This window comes from Molothrus aeneus, chromosome 6 (assembly GCF_037042795.1).
Source record: "Molothrus aeneus isolate 106 chromosome 6, BPBGC_Maene_1.0, whole genome shotgun sequence".
Lineage (NCBI taxonomy): Eukaryota > Metazoa > Chordata > Aves > Passeriformes > Icteridae > Molothrus > Molothrus aeneus.
Window position 1 is genome coordinate 40,483,509 of NC_089651.1, and position 25,488 is coordinate 40,508,996.

Here is a 25,488-nt window from a genome sequence, read left to right on the forward strand (position 1 = left end):
TTGTGTTTCTGTGTGTGAGGAGCTGACACCTTGTGTCCTGCTCCAAGGCATCTGGGAGCCTCTGGCACCAGGTATCATCAGGTATCACAGGGCTAACCTGTCTCTCTGCATCCAGGGACTCTTCAGTCAGCCTGACAGTGAAGAAACTTTCCTACCTGACTAAGATAACCCTGAAACCATCAAAGGTGGAAGAGGCTGCAGCATCCTACTTGAACTGATCTAATTTCTCTGTAGGCTCTTGAAACACAGGAGGTGGATTTTCATCTCCACTTCCCCTCATCCCCAGGACAGTTCTTCACCCTCTCTTTCCAAGTGTAATTTCCAGGTTTGGTCACCTGCACCAGGCTAGTCACTAGGCTCTTCTGGTGGTGCTGATTTGTGACCCTCAAGTTGCTTTCCTGTATTTCAGATGAGTTGGGTAATCACATCAGTCACCTACCAAAAGACTCTCTAGGGCCTGGCCTCTTTTTGCCACAATGTTAGAGCCTAATAGTATAAAGGGATCTTTTCTCATGCCCAAGCTGGAATCTGAGTAACAAAAGAGAGCCTAGTCAGTTTGCAGCCTCTCCATTCCTGTTAGGCAGAGATGCTTTTCCCTGTAGTCTATTTCTTTCTCCATCTTGGCAGACCTGACTTTTAACGGTCATCTCTACTTGCTGTTTCCTTGATAGGCTTCCTCCTGGCTCACTCATCCCATTACCACATGCTGTTGTCTCTCCTGAAGTTCTGAGCAGAAAGGAAGAGGGAAATTTCGTAGGAGACACTTTGGATACAACCCTTCTCCCTTCCTTTCTTCTCTGCTTTTAGCCCATACTGGCTTCCTTGGCCAGTACTAACCCATGTACTGCAGCTCCTGGAGACAGGTGCTCTGCTAGCTACAGAGCACCACCCCAGCTCAGACCCTGGGAGAGCAGTGTGGAAACTGCAGCTCAAGGATTAGGTGGGCAGTGGACACAGAACCTGGCTAGTGTATCAGGGAAGCTCAGCAAAACCTGAGCATGCCCTTTTGCTTCCTGGCCAGCACTTGCCCTGTGTTCCCTTTGGTTGTGTCCTTCTTGGTCTAGACACATATTGTACCATGCAAACCCTGTAGCTTGGCTCCTCTGTTAGCTCTTTTGGCAAGATAGATCTTTCTGTTCCTATCAATCCATGGCCATGTGATAGGACTCGATGGAAAGTGAGGTGAGGCTGGTAATTTGACACGACAGCTGATATTGGGCCTTGACTGCATTTCCCACTGGCCAGGGCTTAGCTTCACAGAGCTTTTAAGGGTATTTTTAGTCCCCAGAAAATAAAAGAGAAACTAAACCTGACTCTGTGTGCTGTCGCCTCTGCCTACTCGGCTATTTTTACTTCCGACAGTCTCGGCCTGGGTCCAGCTTTTAAAAAAAGATGGAATTATTTTACTTCCATTAAGAAAAAAACCCCAAGGCCTGATGTTATCAAGTCGGTAAGGGGACATCTGATCCCAAAGTTGTCGGGCAGACGTCTCTCCAAGGGGCATGTCAGAGAAGTGCAGGGAGCTGAACGATCAGCAGATCAGCTCTCCTTCTGCAGAGGCTTGGTGCTGGCACAGACCTCTCTGCCAGAGAGCTTGGAACACGAGTGGCACCCACAGGACACTTAGAAAACTGACATCCCTGCCCCGGCAGGATGCTGAGCTGAGAAGTCCTGCACAAGTCCTGGCCCTGCCCTCCTCCCTGCAAGGTCAGAGGGGCTTGGGCAGGCAGGGGAGCAGAGAACAAGCTGTGGGGGAGCTGGAACTCAGCTCCTGGGGCATACACCAGGGTCAGCTCCATAGCTAGGTCAGATGAGGAGGACTTTTATGCAGCATTTCTCAAAAGGTAACAAAATTGAATGAACAGCAGCAGTTTATTGCCATACAGGGGAATGGGAGGATAGGGCATGTGTCCAGAATAGAGAGCCTTAATTTGAAGGAACTGCCATCAAGATAAGTTATCAAAGAGTGGTGCTTTCCAAACTTTGTCCTATACTGTTGATCTCAACTCCTTGCTGACACAAAGGGGGGTCCAGGAGTGCCTGTGGCAGTGACATTTTTGTGGGATGAGTGTCTTCTCTCCTTTGAACTGGCCAGTTGTGATTGATGTGAGCAGAGGGTTTGTGCAGGAGCTTTAGTTTGCTGTTGTCTTGTTGTGAGGCCGCAGTACCAAATCCTGTGTAAGTCTTCAGTATGGACAGCTGCATTTCATGTGTGGCTGCTGCACCTTGCAGTTAAGGCTCAGGTGGCTGCACATGTGGTGTTTAACCTGCCCTTGTGATTACAGTGTACATGCCCCTCAGCTTTGCTCCAGCCCTCTCTCTTTCATCTTCCTTTTCCTTACAGTCTCTCACCTCCATTCATATCCCAGCTTACGTTCCCCTCCATTTCTTCTCTGTTTAGCGTTTTCCTTCATGCTGCTTCTCTGGGCTCACCCCCCACACCTCCCCACTCCATTTTAATGTCTGTCCTTTAGTGTCCCTCTCAGAGCTGCACTGTAACCAGCCTGTCTGTCTTAAAATCAGCCACAGAGGAAATCAAGCAGAGCAGCAGGCATTAACCTGAGTACCTAGATACCACAGGTACTGATTTTTGGCCATGCCCTTTCCTTCCATCTAGATATGACTCATTAGGCTGTCAGATCTTTAGAAAAAGGATTTTACCATTATGCTTATGCCTGGAGTGTCGCAGTCAGGGACTTGGAGGGTTGAAATGCTTTTGTTTACTGTAGTATCTGTCACTGTAGACTACAGAACCTGTCGTCACTTCACTCAGCAGCTGGACCTGGCATGTGCCGTGTGGGGCTCAGCCTGTTCACCAGCTCTGCGGTTGGAGCAATGATGACAGGCTAGAATTGTGGCTCTGCAAGTGCTGATTGAAAATGTTTGCCTCAAGGAGTGTCACAAGGGAAGAGGAACAAGAGGAGGACAAACAGTTGTTCAAAATTAACAAGCTGAAGTCCTTGGGCAAACAGACCTCTATCTGCTCAGTGAGGGAAGGAGGGATGGAGGGTAAATCTCTCTGCGTCTTTCTTATCTTTTTTTAATGCACTTAAGTCCCTTGTGTCCTTATAATCTGATTGAGGGTCCCTAATACTGCTGCAACCTGTGCAGCCATCCCTCTGCCAAGCACTGGAGGATGGCATTCTCCTTGGGAGGAGGAGACAGGCTCCTTCCCTCTTTCCTCCCTACTCCTCCTCGTTCCCGCTCCCGCTGCTTAGCAAACTGCACAGCAAAAGCATCCTGGAGAGCTGTGTGTTGGTTTCTGTCAGCCGAGAATGGCATCTCCCTCTTTCCCTCCCCTGACCACTGGTGTGAGGGAATGCACCCAGCTATGATCCTTATCTGGGAGGGTCCTGGGAAGATGTAATTCAGTCCTGAATCTTGGCAGCCTGTTCCTCTATAATCTTCCAACAGTATATTCCTGATTCTTTTCTTTTTCATACCTGGTTGTTTGGTTTACTGGCAGTTCCAGAAATTTGTGTCCCTGCCTTGTCTCCGGGCTTATAGGTAGCTGTCATTCATTCAGCAAAGCATGGAATAGAGTCTTATTTCTTAAGAAACCAGGGCATGTTTATAGAGGGAAAGAAATCATGGATGGAAGTGAAAATGTCCTGCTTCATCCAGGATTTTATTACTGCTGTTCCTTAGGGATCTCCCTAGATAACCTCAGGTTTGGGATTCCCTGGCTGTCCTTTTTAAAATTGCTCTCTGAAGTGTGTTTGGGCTCCCAGGAAGGAGTCTTGCCCACAGGCTATCTGCCACGGGAAATGGAAGTAGAAGAAGCAATAGGCATCATTTCAGAAACAATACCATGTAATGGAAGAGAAAGGTGGTACTTAGGGATGTCCGTAAATTCTCTATACGGAGTAAGAAATAGAAAATGGGACAGTGGAAAGAAATTACTCAGTGTGACTTGAGTTCACCTACATCAGCTTCATACCTTTCTCTCCATCTTCTCCAACACCTGCTGTCCTCCCATAGCAGTCACCCACAGCAGCAGCTCCCTTGCTGTGCAGAGCGTCACACCTGCTCATTCCTGCTTCTCCTGCTCAGTGTGAGATCCTGCTGCCAGACTGAGTGTTGTTGGCCTGGTATTCTTGTTGCTTAGGGGGCAATTGGTAGTCAAATTGTTTGGTGCTCTAGCCAGGAAGAGTATCAGGATCTAGACGTTGTTGCAAGTAGCGGTTTCAGGTGGTGCAGGTGTGGCTGGTGTGAGCGTCACAGTAAAAGCTTTATCTTTTCCCGGGCAGAGTAAGCAAACATGGCATTGAAAGGCAGTGTGACAGACATGCCTCCTTCTAGGGTAGAATATTTGCCAGCTGACTGCAGATTTTTTCAGGTGTATTGGTTGTTCAAAAAGTGTCACTTCAAAACTGATGTGGAGTGTTTGCTTTTAGTTGTTTGTGTTTATATAGCGGTATGATTGCAAAGTATTAATGACTTAATGTGATTAGTAAGTGTATCATGTAATTGGTTCCCATGATCAGACTAGGTAAACTCCTGTGTGTTTCTAAGGAAGTACTTGTATAGTGTAAATTCAAAATTTTATTCTAATCAAATGCTCCTACATTTACCTTGAAAGAATTTTTTCCCAAAGCTGTTTCTCCCAGCAAGACTGAGTTACCCCAATTTCACAGAGTGACTATCAGAGTCCATAGGGCTGCTGAGAAAATAACAGACAACTGCATAAATATCTGTAGGGTTTTTTTCACAGTTTCTTTTTAACATCGTATTTTGTACTAATGTGACAACTTAGTTGTTCCTGGTCTATTGATGATGCTATGGTTTTTTTTGCCTGGTGACAATCACTGGTACTTCCCAGTCACTGGGAGTTTTTTCACTGTACTCTGAAAGAGCTGCAACAAATTCTTCAGTGTCTCCCTACTTCGTCTTTATCATTGCTTTATTGTAGTCAAGGTTGTTTCTATTTATTTGGATTCTACTTTTATTACAGTTGCCTTACTTGATCGAGGCTGAAACATCTTTGTTGAATTCATAGTTCATTATCTATTTGCTGTATCACTTTTTTCAAATATAAACAGTGAGAGGTCACAGAACATTTAACTTCTCATTTTTAAGAACAATCTAAAAGCTTATTTTTATAACTGCTGGCTTGATTGACACTTAAAGTCTTTCTTTTTAAAAGCAGGATCATGTAGAGGGCATTGAGTTCTGAAGCTTTTCATTTTCCCATCAGATTTATAGCAATTCAAGAGTTTGAATGGGTTAATTTCTGTGGCCATTAATGTTTTAAATAAAAGTAAAGCTCAGAGCAGCATGCTTAGAGCTGGAGGCAGTCTAGCTGGTATTGAGATTTATGGGTTCAGCTGAGATCTCAAGTGAGATCTCTGAGATCTTATCTCAAGGGAGAGGGAAGCTCCCTGGAGTGTGGGGAACATCCTACTTAGCAAATTTTAGTATTTGCATGCCAGGGTTCCGTAAGGCACTAAGGAATCATGAGGACTTTTTGGTTTTACCTGCAGGTGTTCGTCTGGATCGAGTCCGTGGAGGTCGTCAGAAATACAAAAGGAGACTGGATTCTGAGAGCAGCACTTACCTGAGCTTACAGATCCCTCCCCCAGCTAAAAAGCCATGTATGTATTGGTCTTGAATTGTGGTCCTCTGAGCTGCCACTATATTTCTTCTCACTGGTCTCCCAAAAGTACAGTGTAGCAATTGTCACTTCCAATTCCTGTATCAGTCAACAGTACGGGAATTTTTTCTCACGATTGTATTGTAGAGGTAACTAGACAGGCCTAGGTACAGCTCAGGTACTGGATTCATTGTACCTAAGGTTAAATACCAGACCTTTCCTAGGAGATTATGTAAATCCATTTAGTGATATTCTGATCTTTTCCTTTACCCAAGCCATGTTAACAAAACCAGTCCCATGTTGATTACTCTCTTCAATACTACCCATAGCTCTTTAAACTTTTCCACATCTACGGACTTTTTGTTTATACCTCCTTCTCCCCTCAGTGGACCTGCCTGAGACAATGACAACATTACAGCAGCTTCCTGCTTTTGTCATCCCTGTTCAGAGCTGGTTTGTCATAGGCAGACCACTACAACTTGCGTAGCTGCAGTGTGGTTTTCTGTTGTGACCAAAACCATTACCGAGGTCCTAGGGGCTCTATAGTCATGTCTTATCCCAGGAGGGTTCACCTTATCTCACAAGAGATACAACAGCTTCTCCTTTGAAATGTGCAGTGACTAAGATCGTCTCCCACTTGCTGGTGGCTGAGCCAGAGAAGATTTATGCCATGCCTGATCCAACCATGCCGGAGAGTGACATCAAAGCCCTGACAACCCTCTGTGACCTGGCAGACAGGGAATTGGTGGTGATCATTGGCTGGGCAAAGCACATCCCAGGTAATTCTACAAGGATGTAAGCATGAACAGCAGAGGGAGCTATTATTTATCTATGTGCCTATCCATTTTAGTCTCAACGAGGACTTTTTCCTATAGTGATGGGTGGGAAATACTGCTAGTGATGGGCTCTCATTGGTAACAACTCCAGTGCAGCCTATGATGGAGGTGCATAAATTGATCACTGTACATGTCTGTATGCAGAAGGCTTTGATATGATACAAGAAGTTCTCTGTTGCATTGAGTGGCCCAGTGGAAGCACATGGGAGACAGCCTTATGGATGGTATGGTAGACTTGCGTAGTTTTGCACTACATCAACATGACCTAGCTCTGTTGTGTTCATAGCTGAATAAATACTATGGCAGTGACTGGACTTTACTGCTAATAACAAGGCAGATACACACCTTCTCAGCAGTGGGCATTCTTGTCCAGACTCAGGAAATCTTGTCCTAATGGATTTATGACAGAGCAAATCCCATTGCGATGGACGATGTGCTATTGCCAGTGAATCTCAAAGCTTCTTTGTTGACAAATAATGAGGACAACTTATTGGCAGTGTGACTGCCTTGGAAGACTCACTGACTATATGCAATGTGTGTCTGTGTGACTGAGTGACATAGCAAGTGTCCCACACTTGCAGGTAGGGTGGACCAAGGCTGAAGGAGCAGATACGGTCCTCAGGGTTGAGTTGTGGGGTCTTCCCAGATTTGGATTGGGAAGGGAAAATGCTCCCCTCTCTCTAGTCTCTCTCCAGCCTCACCAGAAACAGGTTGGATTTGTGTGTAGAGAAGGCTAGCCAGGGAACTTAGAGGATAGCCGTGGGATTTACAAGGCTGCTTTCCAAAGATTGCTTCAGAAATTCACTATGAACAGCTCACTAAAGCTGTTTATAAACAGCTCACTTCAGTTATCTCCTGCCTTCTGTTCCCCTTCCTTTTGTCAGGAGAATATATGAGGCTCTGATACAGGATCACAGGATTTACTGCATGCTGACTATGTCTTCCACTGCATGGGCTCTGTGTTGTTTTGTTTTGCTTCTTGGCTTTCTTCTTTTTTTTTTTTTTTGATGAAGCATCTTAACATATGTGATCAGACAGTTTAGTTTTCCCATGTATTTTGTTTCTTTCTGTTGCTTCTCATTTGGCTTTTTGGCAGCTGCTTCTCTTTTTCTGTAATGTGTTTCTCCTGGGACCCAAGAGTTAATGGTTTTATGGGCTATATGGAATATGGATTGTTATGAGATGGGACTCTGAAGTCTGAAGAAACATTTTCAGGACAGTATTTCTGAGAAGAGGTTAATCTTGGTGATGCCCTTCTTACATGAGATCTGCCCTATCTGAAGGGATTATAACCATCACTAGTGCTGGAATCCATCTGGGGCTGATTCATCACAAGTGGGGTTACAGTGGTGATTAGAGAACTCAGCCTGGATTGCTCTACTAACCCAATACCTGGCGTGTTATAGGAATGGATTTAATGCAATGCAATTAGGTGCTGTGGCTGTCCAGTGAGGTGCTGTTGTACATCCCTCTAACCTTGGCTATATCTGTTCACACAGTGTGCCCTACTGTAGTTCCCTATCTTGTGGCTGTGGGAAGAGCCGAATTCCTACAGAGTTTTCCATCCTGGCAATACTGTCCCAGAACAGGAGTATAGTAGAGATTGCTCCTGCACTGTGAAAGGGGCTCTTCCTCTCCTTTCTGAAATCAGGACATACCAGCCATCATCTCAAATTTTTCTATTTTCCTCTCCTATCAAAGGCCCTACAACACAGTAACAGCCACAGTAATCAGCCTGGCACAGTTCAGACCAGCAGGAGTATTTTATAACAGGACTGTGCACAGGCAAGAGCTCAAGAATTGTTACATAAGAGAGCAGTACTGAGAAAAAAAGATAATAAAAGACAGTTCATAATAATGAAACAAAAACTCTGTAGTTCTGCAACAAGTATGAAGCATACTGAGTTATGCAGCAAGGGGGCAGAGCAGGGCAGGGTCAGGAGTCTGCCAGGTGTCTAAATTATCTATGCCCTGTATTTCTGCCTTCCAAAAATTTTGAGTAAAACATGGCATTGCTTCCTTTGTGCATAAACTATTCGTCAGAGAAGGATGGAGAAAGGAGAAAAAGTCACACTTTCCTGCCTTGGATTCACACTGGAATTAGTAAAGAAAGATGTGACATTAAAGTCATACCAGCCCTGAAGGATCCCAAGTGTCAACACAACCTTCTATCCCACAGTATTAGCAAATAAAATCAGTAAAACTTAAACACACTTTCCTATAATAACAATAAAACATGTTTAATCATGTTTAAATGTTATTAGCTCAATAGCCTTATTAGCTGTGAGCTCAAAAGCCACACTTAGCCAATGTGGGGTTGTTCCCTTCTGTATGAGGCCCCCTCCCCACTACTCACTCTCCCCCCATGGAAATTGTCTTGGAACAACATCCTCCTTTTCTTCTTGCTTTGATGCAGGGTGACAGGACTTCTCTTGAGGGGTGATGATGAAGGCTCTCCCAGGGTAGCTGTTGTGCTGTTCTCACCAGGAAGACATTAGTAGTAGCACAGAATGAAATATGGCTAGTGGAGTGACAGCAGCTGTGTCTGGAGTGGCCTCAGATCCTATAATTACATCTCCTTTTATTACCTCTGCTAATGGCCCTCCAGGATGACAGAAATGATAATAAATTAACAGATTATGAACTCCACTTGCCACAAATTATGTGATTTTTTTTTCTTATTCTGGGAGCTCCCACTGCCAAACCACTGAAATAATAATAAAAAAACCCTGAAATTAAAAAAAAATCCCCAACCTGAATGTCACATCAGCTGTTGCAAATAAAGCAGCTTTTCTCAAGGGGCACCTGGGAAGGAGGGAAACATGCATGCAGCTCTGTGCTAGAGCCAGGGGCTCTCTTTTGGGGCAATGGTGGATTAGGCACCTTTCAGGGTCAGACTTGAGAAAAGCAGCATGAAACGGATCACGAAGGGCATTTTGTGGATGCTGAGCCATCAACAGCTCAAGAATGCAAAGCAGTTGTGTTTTAGCAATTCCTGGGAGCTGTAAGATGACAGATAATTTCACAACTAGAGGTTCCCCAGTGTTACAATCCTATAATAAATAGCAAGCCTGTGATTTTGGCCAGGTGAAATTAACATTTACTTTCCCTGATCTCAACTCTTACAGCATGAAGAGAGTCATAGGATTTCCCCTTTACTTCAGTGATTCAGGGCCAGTTCTTTAGCCCTTGCACTCCACAAGTGTGAACACTGGAGGAAAAGGGTCCCAGTTCTGTCAGACATTTCAAGTCCAGGCTTGACACCATAGCGCTCCCTCTTCCCACTCGCCTGCTGGAGCTGGAGTTGTTGGCTACCTGGGAGTGCTTCTGGCCAGGGGCTTTCCCAGGTGGGTGGGGCAATTGCAGCTGGCTCTTCTGTTCTTCCTGGCAAAGGGTAAAATATGGTATCTCCTGTTCTTACTTGTCACAACAGCCTGTGGGAAAGGGCAATTAATAGAGATGCTGTGTGTACAGGCTACTGCTGGAGTTAAATCAATTTTTCTGCTTTTTCTGTAGCAGAAAAGTACAAGCCATGCCTGTCCTGGATCCTCTCACTCTGCTATGTGACTGTTTCTCAATCTTAAAGAAATGTTGTTGGCAGACTGCAATGAGGCAATGGCCTAATGCCCTTTGTAATCCAGGTGGGGATGAAGATGCAGAAAGGCCTTGTGACTGATCCAGAAAATGGACTTAAGGCAGCAGCCTAAATGCTGGACTTATCTCCATGGTCAGAGCTAGGAGAGGGATGACCAAAGGAGAGATCTCAGGTTCTAAAGAGTGGAGCAGTGGCTGTGCAACTTTACTCTAATCTCAGGGTTACTCTCATCAGCTCCCTGTCCATCAGACAGAGCTGTGGAGACAGGATCCCCAGCACTGGAGCTGCAGCAGCTTGCACTTGGACTGAGTCAGGAGGGCTGCATTCCAGAGCAGCACAGTTATGAGTGCAGGGCATGAGAGGCAGAAGGATGAGGTAAAGGACAAGGCTAGCCCAAGCAAGAGGTGGGATTCATCAAAGCTCTGTGGAGCACAGGCTGTGCTGTACAGGAATCACTCTCACAGTCATGGAGCTGGATTTGCAGCTCTTCTTGCCAGTAGCCTGGACGCCTCTTTAGCTGTTCCCTCTGGCACTCCTCCCCAATGGTTTATTGATTCTTCCCTCCCACCCACTGCTCCCCTCAGACCTTGCACACACAGCACGTGACAGCTGATTGGTATCTGTTAATTAATGTGGCCTGGGGCCTCTTTTCTATTCAGTGGCCTGATAAGGGAAATTGGATGTCCAAGGGCTGCCAGGCCATTATCACCCTTTGCTTCCCCTGGCAACACAAACACAAAACATGGCGTAGAGATAAATAAAATACCACTAACCCACCCTTCTGCCTTCCCTTCCCCAGCTGAGATAGTGCAGATAGAAAAAGAGATCCCACAGTCAGTCAATATAGCAATCATCAGCTCTTTTGTTAATTGCCAACTTGATAACAAGAGAAAATCAAATGATCATCATGGTGGCTGTCTACATAAGCCCCGATGTGGGGCCAAGAGCTGTGAGCAGGGTGGGGTGTGGGATGAAGAAGCCCAGCTGAGCCTTGCATGCAGCCAGTGGAGCTGGGAGGCTTCTGCATGGAGGCTCATGAGTTCACAGGTCTTTGGTGATCCCCAAGGCTTCATATGCACCTGGGGGGAAAACTGCCTGGAGAGGCTTCACCTTTCCAGCTGAGGCATGCCTGGGTGTCCCATTCTTTCACAGCCCTAGGAACCGTTGGAAGCAAGGGGCTGCCAAAAAAAGTGCAATTTCTGTCTGTCCATGGTGGGCAAAAGCTGCCTAGAGAGGACCAGCACACTGTGTTTGACATTGCTGTTCGTAATGACTGTTAGAGTGCCCATCTCCCAGGATCTTTCATGGTCTGGCCTTCAAGGGTACCAGGTATGGAAGGCATAACAGACAGGTTTCCTTCCCATGCACTTTTTTTTCCCCGCCTTGAGGTGGACATTGCCTCTGTTTTTTGTCCTCTCCACTCTCTCAAGTGGATTCTGGGGCTGTCAAGGTCAGGCTGTCAGGCTCTATTTGGCAAGAATATTTGGTTCACAGGGGCTTGTCCCATTGCTACCAGGTTTGGCTATGATTTAGGTACTTCAGTGTCCCCACAAAGGTATTTTTATCTCTGGGTAGGGTTGTAGGCAGAGCTGCTGGTATGGAAATCAGAGTGGGATGACGAATAAAGGAGAATTCTGTTCACAAAGATATTCATTTTTGAACACATTTTGGTGCTTTGTTGTGGCAGGACTTTTTCCCATCTTTGCCAAAATATGAGACTGTAGTATACTTCTAATTCAGGCCTGTGTCATTCCCTCCTATCCCATCAGAAGCCCTCTTTTCTGTCATCTGGAGCTCTTCTCTGCTCATTTTTCAGCTGGGACAGACTAAATGGGCTGCAATACTGAGGAAGAGAGGAAAGGCAATGTGGTACAAAAGAGTTGCTGCTATGAAAGAAGCAGTGGTCATTGAAAAGAGGTTGTCACCAACCTTGGACTCCCATAAATGCAATCAGAGCATCAGAATTCCTGTTTGAGGCTGTGGGTGGGCATAGGAGCAAAGAGAAGGGTAAGGTCCATGTATGCTCATTGCTACAGAGTCCCTTTAGTGAGTTGTTTGGGGTATTTTTAAAGCAGCAAGTCAGTAGGGAAGAGTGTGTGGTTTGGATCTCAGGGAAACTAAGGACCCTAGTCTCCTAGAGGCTTTGCTGCACACCCATTTGACCCTGCTTGTCTTTTGCCCTGTTAGGGTTCTCCAACCTCTCCCTTGGAGACCAGATGAGCCTTCTGCAGAGTGCCTGGATGGAAATTCTCATCCTGGGCATTGTGTACCGCTCCCTGCCATACGAGGACAAGCTGGTCTATGCTGAGGACTACATAATGGATGAAGAGCACTCTCGTCTGACAGGGCTGCTGGAGCTCTACCTGGCCATCCTACAACTGGTGCGCCGCTATAAGAAGCTCAAGGTGGAAAAGGAGGAGTTTGTCACACTCAAAGCTCTGGCCCTTGCCAACTCAGGTACAGCCCTGGTCCATCCAGTCTTGCACCCAGCCAGTCCAGGCTCATGCTGTTATTTTACCTGGTAGGAAACTAGAGCCTACTGTCTAAGAATTTCTGCCTGTGTCATGCAATATTCTCAAAGCTCCACTCTAAGCTGGAAAGCAGGGAGAAATGAGGCTTATTGCTGCTAGAGCCCCAGCTGTGCTCTGACCCTGTAGGAGGGAGTGGAACAGACAGGGATGGACTGGTTGCTGGTTTCAGGCAGTAAAAGGGTCTGTGGAGGCCTTTTCCACTAGCAAGCTAACTCCAGTGCCGTGGGCTCAGAAAAGTGAGCCACACTTGCATCCACCTCCATAGCGTTGGTGAGATACAGCAAATGGGGAAACTCTCATCCCAATTTCAAAAAGCTGCGGGGCTGGGGCTGCCTGACCCTGTCCTGGAGATGTTGAGGTACCAGAGACACTGAATCCCCCTTTAACTGGGAGACAGTGTGGGTGTAGATTGCAGCTCTCAATCCAGCAAGGCTGCATTGTATCAAAGCCAGCCAGACACAGATTTGCTCAGGAGTCCCATCGGAAAGGGAAACTGCTAAAGCTACTGCGTAACAAGGGCTCCCTCTACATCCCCTGAGTCTCATTGTTTCACATCAGATCCCTTTGCCAAATTTGCATCATGCATGTCACAGAATTCACCATTGCAGCCCAGCCCTGAAACCAGTATCTGTGTTTGGCTAAAGCCACTTTACAGAAAAACACCCAGTGTGAAACTGGGAGGATTAAAAGAGGGGGAATCTTCATCTTGCTTGGCAGCTGACTCTAATAATTACTCATTCTCTCAGTTTAAAAAAAACAAAAACAATAGGCATCATGTCTTAATGTTTGTTTGCTTGAGCTCAGCCTTGAAAGAATGATCTTTGTTGAGTTGGATCCTATGACTCTGGGTCTTTTTATATCTGACAGCTTGACATGATAAACTTCCTGTTCCATAGTCATGTTCCTTGGCTATGGATATATTATTTCAAGTGTAAGGATGTGGTCCAGGATTCTGTGAGGCTGCCTCACCATTTTACACCTTTCTGTCCCTGTTTGCCATCCATCCACTCCTTAGCAATAGCTATATAAAATAAAAAAAATTTCCTTACAGCTCATTGATAAAAATGTTGAGCAGCAGCTGATTTTTCTACTGATCCCTGGGGATTTCCATGAGAAAACTCCTTCTTCAGGGATGATTCATCACTGATAGCTACTGTGAGATCTGTCATCTATCCAGTTACTAATCAATTGAAAGTGTTCTTTATTGATATTGCATAGTGCTAATTTTTTAATGAGAATGTCCCGTGGTCCTAAGCCAAGTGCTTTATAAAAACCTAAGTCTATTATATCTGTGCAGTTAACTTTATCAACCAAACTTGTAATCTCATCAGAGAATGAAATCAAGTTTGTTTGACAAGACCTCTCTTCTCAAGTATCATGTTGACTGGCAGTAAAATCACAGAATAATTTATGATGGAAAAAACCTTTAAGACCACCACTTCCAACTGTTAACCCAGCACTGCCAAGTCCAACACAAAACTATGTCCTTAAGTGCCACATTTACATGTCTTATAAATGCCATCTTATTAGTCTTAATTGAATGTCACCTTTATTTTTTCCTTTCTTTTGCCCTGGTTCACATCAAGCTAGCATAGAAATTATCAGGTAAGACCTAGGAAAATGTGTGCATCATTAGAACATTTCCATTCATCTTGAATTTTGTAAAAATACCAAGACTTACTAATCATGCCTGGATGATCAGACTTACAATCTGCCCTGGATGACCCCCAGCCAGCAATTTTAGAACTCTTAAAGCCAAGTTATCCAGCTCTGCTGATTTCTGTGAAGTTTGTCCTAATAGTTCTAATATCTTCTTGCATAAACAACAGATTATGAAGTCTTTATCACCTTCGTATAACACAGGTATATAATGCTTCTCTTTTCCAAAAAAGACAGAAATACTCACAGAGGACTTCTATCTACTCTGCACTGCTATTAATAGGTTAATAATCTCCAGATGAAAAGAGCCCCCCTACAAATGATCATTTTTCTTCTATTCCTTAAATATTTATAAAACTTCTTTGCTGTCCTTAGCCCTTCTAGACATTGCTTTCCCTCCTATGTCCTTCATTTCCCTTATGGTTTTTCTGCACTTCATAACTTTGCTCCCTTTTTTAATTTTTCATATAGTGCTTTTTTAGTTTTAATTGCTGCCTTCACTTTGCCAGTGAACCAGGATGGGCAGATGGCCAAGGCTAGCCTCTCTCCTCTGTGCAATGGTGGCTATGGGTGATGTAATCAACTTGTTAAAGAACCTGTCTACCAGGAGGGTCACAGGACTAAACAGGGAGAAGGGCTCCTCAGAGAGGCTGAAGTCTAAGGTAGCAGTTGTGACAGGAGAAGTGGCACACTGGGACATTTACCTGGCCCGTGCTCTGGACACTGCTGTCAAGTTCTTCACAGTGCAACAGAAGCACTCTATGCTGTTGCTGCTCACTGTGCTTTCAGGACTAAGCCCAGAGTAAACCTTATGAGACAGTCTCCACAGGAGTGGAGTAACACTCAGCAAAGACAGAGCAGAACAACCAACACTCATCAGATGCTTTGGGGTTCCATTTCCAGTGCTGTGGAAAAAAGAAACCAAGGTAAGGGTCAGGAGGCACAGGCCAAAGCATGTTCTCAGCTGGATGGAAAAAATGACTCTGACTTCACTGGTGCAGCTAGAAGTGTAGCTATGTAGAAGCATAATGCACAAAAGACCTGTTTTGTTATTTGTATTGAAATATGGGAAAGTGAAGCATGGGGATTTTGTTTTTCATATAATTAAAGCTTCTCATGACACACAGGAAAGGAAGCTGGAATAGGGCAAGTGTATTTTTCTGTTGTAACTTAACATTGAACCTTCACATTCTTTTAATGCCAGTTATTTTTCTTAGTGTATTTTTGACAGGGATAAACTTATAGAGCCTGCATGTGTGTGCTTGCATGCAAACAGCCAATTCCTAAAATGGGAGGAAAGCAGTTTGGGCCAGGCTTCAGCTCCCTTGGATCAGAGATAGGGCTTAAAGATGAACACCAGATTCATCTTTAAGATTAGAACTTGTGCTGCCTAAAATTGCTTTCTGCCTTCCTTCCCACACAGATAAATTCTGGGTGTAATTGCTCATGCAATCCAAGTTCTAGGGACTTAGGCAGCCCTGTGTATACTTGACCCTTTGGTTCTAGAAATTAAAACAAATGAAAATAGAAGCGGGAGCTCACTCACTTTTTACTAGAGAAGAAGCTGACAGCAGGCTGATCTCTGAGTCCTTGGTGTGACACACCAACAACACACCTGCTGGGATTGGCAAAGATAATTCCAGGGATCTCCATTTAGTAAGTGCATTCTAGAGAGCTGAGGGATGAATTCTTAATTCCCAGAGTAGCAGGCAAGTCCCAGACAATATGATCACCCATTTTTTGACAGAGTAGAGGTGATGTAGACCTAATTTGTTACCCTTCAGAGTCAGCAGTCCATTTTTAAGCATTCCTAGGTCCTCTTTCCTTAGGAAAAAAAAAAAAGATCAACCTATGTATTGAGGAGCCCTCTAGGTTAGCATACAGCACACATTCATTTTAGGACATCCCAGAGCAGCTGAAATTTCCCCTTTTTTTTTTTTTCTGCAATGCATTTTAATGCTAAAATGGAGTGAGCAATATCTGGACCTGGCAAAGGGATGCATAGCAAATTCTGTACTAATGGGTCCTGTTCCTGTCAGAAGCTGCAAGAACAGAGGTGAGGAAGCAGTGGGCCTTGTCCATTCTCACACCTGCCCTGTACCCCATGCCAGCAGTGCTGGAGAAGGGCTCCTGGTATGAAGCCCAGCTTCTAGGCCAGCTGACCCTCAGGGACATGGTCAGGCAGCCTGCCCCCACCTCAGTGCTCTGATAGCTGTAAAAATTCATAGCTATTGATTTCGTAATTAACAGTTTATCAATGCCATTGACACCAGTTCACTGATGGATTGCAAGGAAATTAATCCTGCAATGCTGTTTTATTTTTTGCAGTCAGCTGCCAATTTTGAGCTTCTTTCAGCAGTGTGGTGGTGGTGGGGTAGTCTTTGAGCTTTATTTCCCCAGTTTCTCTCACTGTATGCACTTATTTACTGCTGTTAAGTCTTGTCACCTTACAGAAGCCAGATGGCAGAAGGGCAGTTTTGGGATTCTGTCTAGTGTACAGCAGAGCACCCACTTTACCCTGAAACATGGCTCATTGCATGGTAATTCTAGCACCCGCTGGGAACTGCAAACTCTGACAGGCTGTGATTACTTCTCTCCTTTGTGCCCCTAGCCAGAAGGACATTAAACAGAAAGGATAGAAGACATTCCAGCTTTTGATACTTCCAGTCTTCAAAATGACCTCTGTGACTTGGCAGGAAACAGATCCCACTCACTTCTCTTGGATTGTGTATGGAAATTTTTCAGAGGTGCTACCTGGCTGGGAGAAGTTGCCAGACTGACTTGGCAGCATGCTTCTTCCTCCTTGCTTTTCAGAATCAACCTCTGTGTCTAGCTCAGGTCACTGTGATGACCTAGCAGCTCTCTTCTGAGCTTCTTTGCCTGGTCTCTTGGATAAGAAGTGTAAATGGTATCAAGAGTTGTTCTTCAGTAGGCTTCTTGGGAATACTTCCCTTTAATACTTTAATACTTTCCCTTTAATACTTTCTTAATTAGTGCATTCCTTCTGAACAGCTTCTTAAACAGCTTTCTTGCTAGACATAATATTTTCCCAACTGTTGTAATACTTTATAAATCATGCATCATAAATAGCATTTTTACCATAAATGAATTATACAAAATTCACAGTCTCTAATTTGTGTTGTGCTCTCCATAAAGATGACACATGTTTCTAGAGAGATTTTGGCACTTCAGTCAGCTTTCCTCCTCTTCACTGCTGTCACTCTGGGGAACCCATGTCCTCACATTTGTGTGTGTGTGTAGGCTGAGACTACACTGAGACTACTTTGCCACAAAGCAAAGCCCAGGCTGTGATGGTAGGCGGTGCAATTACATGTGTGCATGTGTGCTTGCCCTACTGTCTCTTTGGCATTGCTTCTGGATTTGTTGCCTTGTGGCAGGAACCTTTATCAAAAGGTTCAGTATTGATTAAAATTCTCTGAACAATGAAGATGAGGCATCAGTGTCTCCAGCTCTGTCACAATTGTAAGAAAGAAGCACGTATCAGCAAGATGAAAAGGGAGAAAACCTTTGGTGATGCTGTGCCTCTCTGCTCTTTGGTGCTGCCCTCTCACACCATGACTTACCCACAAGTTTAGCAGTCTGTGTTCAGTCTGGCTCTCTGTCTCAGCCCTGGACTGAGTCCTTACCAGCTAGCTACCTTCACTTCACAGACACACCAGGAGCCTTGCAAACCCTGTAGCCCCTCCAACAGCTCATAGAAATCTGACTGGCAGCCTAAGGGAAGAGGCCTTGCTGGAGGCATGGGATTCCTTTATTTCAGCAGGAAGCTCCTTGAGCAGCTGCTGGCAGTCTCTGAAAGCAGGGGCATATGCACAAAGGTGGGTCTGGCAACACCCCTGGGCGCACTGGTTGTGACCTGTGGGGCTTTTCTGTCTTGCTGATACCCTTAGCAGCTGCACAGCAATTAGGCAGTTTAGACAGATGAAGCACTGTAGCAGCGTTAATTATTCTTAATGAGATTGCTCCCAAGCGGCAGAACAGCAGCTGCTGCCCCTTGCAGGGTGACTCTCCCCATAAGGAGCATGGAGGGCAAGTGAAAGTGCAAATCACAAAGGCCCCTGCCTGACCCCTGCATTGCATTGGGGTGGCTGGCAAAATGGGCAGCACACAGGGCACGTGTGTCACCCACCTACCTCTGGCAACCCTACTGTCCCTGCACTGCTAGGGCCAACACACTGGGCTGCTGCCAAACTTCATGCAGCAGCACAACACCTGCCAGCTAGCTGGTTTTTTTCTGCTTAAGAAAAAGCCAAACAACACCCCTCACCCCCTGCCTGGGTGGGTTGGGGGGGGGGGGAACGACAAAAACAACTTAAAAAATCCCCACAAGAACAGATAAGAAGGAAAGAAAACATCATTAGCTTCAGAACCATAAAGGATTTCCTTTCTCACATCTGACTTGTCTGTTTGCTGTCTTTTCTCCCTCACCCCAGACTCCATGCACATAGAGGACATGGATGCAGTGCAGAAACTCCAGGACCTTCTCCACGAAGCCCTGCAGGACTACGAGCTGAGTCAGCGCAATGAGGAGCCCCGGCGAGCAGGCAAGCTGCTCCTGACCTTGCCCCTCCTGCGGCAGACGGCTGCTAAAGCTGTGCAGCACTTCTACAGCATCAAACTGCAGGGCAAGGTTCCCATGCATAAACTCTTCCTAGAAATGCTAGAGGCAAAGGTCTGACAGCCCCAGCACCAGCCCACAGTGGCCGGGGAACAAACTAGAAACAAAGACGCAGACATCGGAGCAATCCAAACAGCAGCAGCAGCCACCGCCGGCTTTTATCTCCAATCATTTATTACGGAAGAATTATTTAATGTCTATCTGTCGGTGTGACTGCAGAATCTTGTGTACAGGAGGGGGGAAACTTTTAATCAGTCACCTGTTTCTCTTTTTTTCATTGTTTTCTCTGTGGGAAATACCAGATTATGCTCTTGCACTTGTTGAGGCATCGTGGGGGCTCAGCCTCTCTGATCAGTGATGCTCTCAGCGCTGTCCAGGCTGCCTGCTTCCCAGCACCCTCTGCCAGTTCTGGAGGGGAGTGGGGACAGAAGCAGGAAGAGAGGAAGAATAGAATAAATATAAACTTTATCTGCTGGTGTTATGAGGGGTCAGTTAGAAAGGGAAGCAGCCATGGTTCTTTTTGACACCTTTCTTCCTCTTACCATAGAGTAGATGCTCCTTTGGAGAACAATGCTGCTGGACCTCTCCTGAACAAAAAGGCTGCCTCCCAGACTCCTCTAACACTTGTACATACAGGCCCCACTTCTTACTGGGAAAGCTGCTCCTAACTGTGTAAGATATTCTGCGACCTTGTACAGTGTGTCATTACGCCTGGCTAGTCCCTCCTGTGTACAATCCCTGCAGGCCCCTGAAGAGGTAGGATGTATGTCCCTGAGAAAATGCAAGTCTTTCCCAAATGGCAAGAGAGAAGAGCCTGATGTTATACTTCAGTGCTGGGTTGACTTGATAATCTCTGCATCCTCTCCTATGTGGTGCTAACTACAATTCTTCCACACTTTTCACCCCATAGTGTATCACACCTGACTCTTCAGCTCAGCTGAGTGCCATTCCCCACCTGTTCCTTGTGGCAGAGAACACAAGGCTTTGTCTGCATGGTTACTGCCCAAGTAAAAATACACCCCAAACCAGATCTTTCCTAGACTTCATTAGAGCTCTTTGGCTCCACAGAGACTAGGCTTATTGCCAAATTCTAGTTAGGAATCAAGGGCACTGCTTTTCAGAGGAGGCAGCTCTAGAGCCTGAGAGATTGCTTTATTGTGGCAGGCTAGGGAAATAAATTAGAGGATGGCATGAAACCCCTGATACTCCAACTACTGTCTTCCCCTGCCTCATCCCATTATCCTCAACAGCAGGAAAAGAGCTAGCATAGATTATACCTGGGGCTGGTAGGAGGTTCTCTTGCTGATCAGAAAGCAAACACCTGACCTTGGGGTGGTGGGAGAAGTACAGGGGGAGTGTTTATTTACTCTTATATAACCAGGTTCCTACTGTCTCCAAGACCTGGTTTAGATATGCGGCCTAAGCCATAACTGCTGCATTCCCAGTAGCCAGAGGGGAATGTAGGTGACTGACAAAACTGACTGTTGGTGTTCTCTGAAACTTTATTTTCTAGGTCACTTAGTTTTAAGCCATCCTGAGCTGACAAAACCTGAATGTATTCTCTTTTTTTGTGGTCAACAGCATGACGCTTGTGGTGAGAAAAAACCTCTGATCTACGTTTGAGACACCACTAACTCTACTGTGTCTGTTCTCCTCAAGCTTCCACCCCTTCCTAGCTTCCCCAGGAGAAAGGTGGTGTGTAAGAGGAGTGAATTGCCCTCAGGAGGAAGTCTTCCAAACCAGGGTTGAGGTGTGTGATCAGAAACACTGGGTGCTTGTTTTCTGCTGGAGCAGAGTGTGTCCCAGCAGGGCTGTCAATACTGCAGACCCCTGCCCTGGCAGGCTCAGACACAGAGGGGCTGGCATGGTGACCTCTCAGCTCTCATAGCCAGCCCACACCTTGAACTTAAGTTAGTTCCATTTCATCTCCTTTGACTTCTTCCTATGTTACACAGTCACTCATTTTGTACTCACTTGATAAAGGAATTGTCTTACTTCAGGCATATTAGTAAACCACCAGAGACCTTGGGGGCAGAAGGCACATTGGAATTGGGACTCCTTCTTTGCTCACAGCAGTAGCAATTACACAGTATCCTTGTGCTTCAAGAGGATACCTGTGCTTCTCTTTCCCACTCCCTCCCAAAGGCAGCTGGGGAGAAAATGAGAGGCTTTTGGTTGCACTCATGATCCCTGTACCCATCTGTGACTGAGGGACCAAAGTGAAATGCATGCCACCATTACAGAGCCAGCTTGCCATATGCTGCACTCTGGCAACTCTTTCTGGCTGTGGTAGAATTGCTTTCACAGATGTGCTGTGTTGCATTATCACCTGTAAGTTTGACTCACTCGAGCACTGCTGCAATGCTGCCAAGTGCCACCCAGCTGAGCTGCTGCACATTGTGTCCCAGCCTGCTGTGCAAAGGTAGCTGGCCCAAAATGGGCTGAAAAGATCCTAAGAAGCAATTCTTACTCTGTTGGGCCCTGCCAGAAAGGTCACTACTCACATGCCAACACACCCACCCAATCTCCCCCCTCAAAAACCCCCAAAACTACCCAAAAACAACCCCAAAAGGCTCTTCTAGCTTTGCTGTATTTGAACTCAGGCCTGCTCTCCATAACAGGAAACTATCTACAAAACATGATTATGGAGAGCTGCCGAGTTAGCTTCTAGCTCACAGAGACTGCTGGCTATTTAGATTAGGGCTATGGGATGGAGGCAACTCCTGCCTTGGCATAGCAATATGAAGATACCAAATACATTTTTTCCAGGAACTTCTTTCTCCATTAAAGCTGCATAATGTTGGACCCCATCCAAATACTCTCCATTGCTTGAAGATAATATGCAGGGAAGTGTTTGCATTTCTTCTGAAATAGGATGGGAAGTGAAGCAGACAGTACTTAGGATATATTAAACTCTCTAACCAAGGAATGCAAACTCTTTCCCAGGAAATGGGACACAAACACCTGTCTAGATTTAACCCTTAAAAGACTTGTACCATCCTAAATTGGGAAGCAGATCAGGTCTCTTGAGCCCTTCAAACAAGTGCAGGAATCACAATAATCTCTTTCCAGTTACTCTCATCTGCTGTGCATCAGTAGTACTATCACACTGACACAGCTGAGGAGCATTTCCAGCTACACAATGGGCTGGGATTGCAGAGAAGGGTAACAGTGTAGTCCCCCCAATGCACTTTGAAGTAGGAAATAAAGCTTCAGCAACTGCTTAGGTCTTTGAATGCTCACAGTCTCTTACAAAAAGGTCTGGGGATATGGAAGGTGAGACATGAACTAGGAGATGGGTTTTAGGTCAGTAGTCTTTATGCTGCTCATTTGTAATATAGGATTCACAGAGTCAGTGTCATACAGCTGTCCTTCTTCATGGGGCAAAAGATGATGGAGCTTGAGCCTCGGGACACGGATGGGCTCTGTGACTTAAAGAAAAGAGAAGCAGTAGAGGTAAGTATAGCAGTGACAGTGAATAAATCAACACCAGCAACTATGGTAAAAGCAGCTCCAGCCCCTGATTTGCATGTGTGGATAACAGAAACCATATACCTGCCAGCTACTACAAAAGGCAGTTCTTCCCAAGTGACCAGCTCTTCTGTTTTGGGCACATTCTTCTCTGGGAACAGCAGTGTCTGACCTGTAATGCAAAACAAATTTCATGGGGATCAATTAAAAGGTAAATTACCACTCTGAATTTAGGTTTCTAGGGAAACTTGGGCATTACACCTCGCAGCAAAACTGTGAAGCTACAAGAAATATCCCCACAACAATCAGAACCTTGCAGTATTGCTCATGCTAAGGGGGCATTATTTTTCTCTTTGTAAGCTATATCATCTTTTTTTTTAAACTATTATAAATATATAAAATAAAACATGCTTCACCAGAAACATGTAAGCAGCTATTAGAGGGGCAACTAATTGAGAAAGACCCTAGAATGTAACATGTTGAGCTTTTATTACCAATCGGAGCTATAATCAATCATATGGCCAAAGGCTGCTCTGTTGTTCTTGTGGCTGGGTTACATGGAGAAGCCAGAGAGAGACAGAGGCTGTGAGAATGATGCAGGTAGTCATAGACAGTCAGTGAAATAAACAGTATCTACTTAACTATTATCTGCTCCTAAAAAAATAACAACCTGTTAAATAAATTGTATTCCTGTGGTACAGGTCATTTCAAACAAAACAAGAAATAAAACAAAGAAATGTAAAAACTAATGCAGACAGAGTAATGTTTATTGTGTTAGGAGCTGCTCTGTTCTGTCCCCCAGGAGGCACATGGCTCCACAGAAAAGGCCAGTGGGGGGAAAGTGTGATCTGTCTGTATTTGCTAAGGAAGAGCAGGAAACCCCCAGCCCTCTCACTTAGAAATGTTCATTTCATGTTTTCCCATATATAAAAAAAAATTCTCAGCAAGCTTCTGAGTTTTTGTGAGATGAGCTTTGCTGAGAAATTTTAAGACAGGCACCGTTGCCAGTCTCTGCCACAGACCAGTTTATTTCTCCCCCTCACTCCTTTTCTTTCCATGTTCTACACTTCAGTGGTGCAAGGGATAAACAGGAGCTAGAGATGAAAAAATCTTGAAGTTGTTCCAGTGAAGAAACACCTCTAATCATAAAATAGACCACTGGCTTAAAACCAGCAGTGACATCATGAGTGTTGCAAGCACTACAGCAGCTGTCCAGTGCTTATGAAGTGGATGCAAGTGCTAAAGTTGTGGCATTGGCATTGATCTGCTGGTCAGGCAGCACAAGAGGGAAGGCTCATAGCTGCTTGAGAAAGCAGAAGGAAATGCACTCTGCTAATTGGGGCAGAGATGTGAGAAACAAGGACCCCAGTTTTTTGTTCTACCTCTGATTCTATCAGGTACCAGACACCATCCCACCCTGTTTAAGCACCTCCAACACACCTCAGCCAACACTGCTAATGTCCTAATGATGCATCAAACCAGGCAATCAAGAGGCTGCTCAGCCTGCCCTCTGAAGAGGAGGTGATGGCTGAATTAGTGGTGGCCAGTGGGAAAGGCCAAGGGCTAAAAATGAGCCTGAATGAAAAAACAAGATGAGCACAGAGCTGCAGTGGGACATGAAGTGTGAGAAGCTTTTTCTACATTGGAAACAGCTACCCCCAGCCCCACATCAGCAGTACCCTGACTGTGACAGATGCAGTCTTGGAACCAACACAATCCCCTTCCAAGTTCACATAGCAGCTTACAGTCACACACACAGCCCTCCTACATTCTGTGCATAAGTCCTCTCAATGTTGTAGCCATTCACAGAAGGTTTGGATTTGGCCACCTCAGTAGGACTTTAAAATGGATCCTACTTCAAATTAAATATAGCAAAGGGAGGTAAATGTGTGGCTTTTGGGGTTCTGAAAAGTTCCTTGGCACTGGAGCTGATGGTGTCAAGAGATTAGTAAGGATAGCTGGCAGACTACAGAGAGCTTGAGCACCACTCTTCAAACACGATTTAAGGGCTGTTTGCATTCCTCAGTCCCTTACTTTAAAGTTGTGGCTGCCTTACTGGCATTTCCTGGGCATCCTTCTTTGTCTAGGTTTGTTTGAGGCTTTCCTTGCTTTGCTTACTAGTGTTCACTCACGCTGGAATTAAAGAAAGAAAGAGGAGGGGATTGTCTTCATAGTAAGCCCATGTAGCATTGAGAGAAACTGAGGCCAACCCTCCTACAGATGAGCTTCACAGGAAATACTAGGAAAATACTCTAATTTCTCTGATTAGCTGGAGAGGGAAACAGGTTTCTTTACTAATCAATGTTGAGCTCTCTAAACACATTCCTCCCACCAAAATTAAGGGCATGCTTAACTCTTGGGATATGTGCTTAAATTTCAGATGTTAAAACATGAGTGCAGTAGTTTTTTGTGGCTACCTACGTACAAAATAAAAGGAAAACTTGCAAGAGAACTGTCCCTTCCAACTCAGGCCATTCTATCATTCTATGATGATTTTTCTCTTTCAGGCCAAGGTATTACACAGGAAATCAAAGCCAACTTTGGCTGAGGTACAGAAAACTTTAATGTTCAACTTCCAGTAATGGAAAGCTGGAGAGCTTACACTGTGTGCCTGGCTTTCTTTAGAAAGACATTTTCTCTCATTGCAGCATTTTTGAAATGACACCATGGGAAAAGCAGAACACCTGTGCCTGGGGAGCAGGAGGACTAACCTAGCAGTGTGCTGAGAGCAGCAGCATACAAATAATTATAAGTAGAAGTGAAGTCACAGGAAAGATCAAAACTGGCTAGAGGCTCAAAGCATCTTGTGCAAGAAAAACAGAAGAAAGAAAACAGCTACCAGTGACATATCACAGATTTGCTAAAAACTTCAGTGCTTCACAGAGTCCTTCATAAATATAATGAGTCACATGCCTACTGCAACCATCTCTTGGCAGCACACAGAGCACATGCAGGAACGCCTGGCTTGGTTCAGACCACAGACCCATTTATCCCACCACCCCTCTCTGCTAACATGGCCAGCAGCAGATGACCAGAGAAGAATGTAAAAACATGGCAAAGAGGTATAATTAAGTCTTCCAGCAATTTAAGGATCAAAGATCCTGCTCAATTTTCCTTACCATTCACAATCTTCTAGGTGTCTTGTTTTCACCCGCAGTCATTTC

At 45.2% G+C, this 25,488-nt stretch overlaps 1 protein-coding gene across 4 annotated transcripts in view; it reads left to right on the forward strand.

Annotated features, from left to right (window-relative positions):
• The window catches only part of ESRRB (estrogen related receptor beta), a 37,172-nt gene extending 18,259 nt beyond the window's left edge, over nt 1-18,913 (forward strand). For 2 of the 4 annotated variants that reach the window (XM_066551928.1, XM_066551929.1), the window contains 4 exons: nt 5,484-5,594; nt 6,211-6,372; nt 12,212-12,481; nt 18,669-18,913. In XM_066551928.1, the coding sequence (XP_066408025.1) occupies nt 5,484-5,594; nt 6,211-6,372; nt 12,212-12,481; nt 18,669-18,913 (788 nt within the window). Of the gene's footprint in view, nt 1-5,483; nt 5,595-6,180; nt 6,373-12,211; nt 12,482-18,668 lie in introns of all 4 variants that reach the window. The other 2 variants (XM_066551931.1, XM_066551930.1) reach the window with 2 other exon arrangements.
• Nucleotides 18,914-25,488: the final 6,575 nt, after the last annotated feature.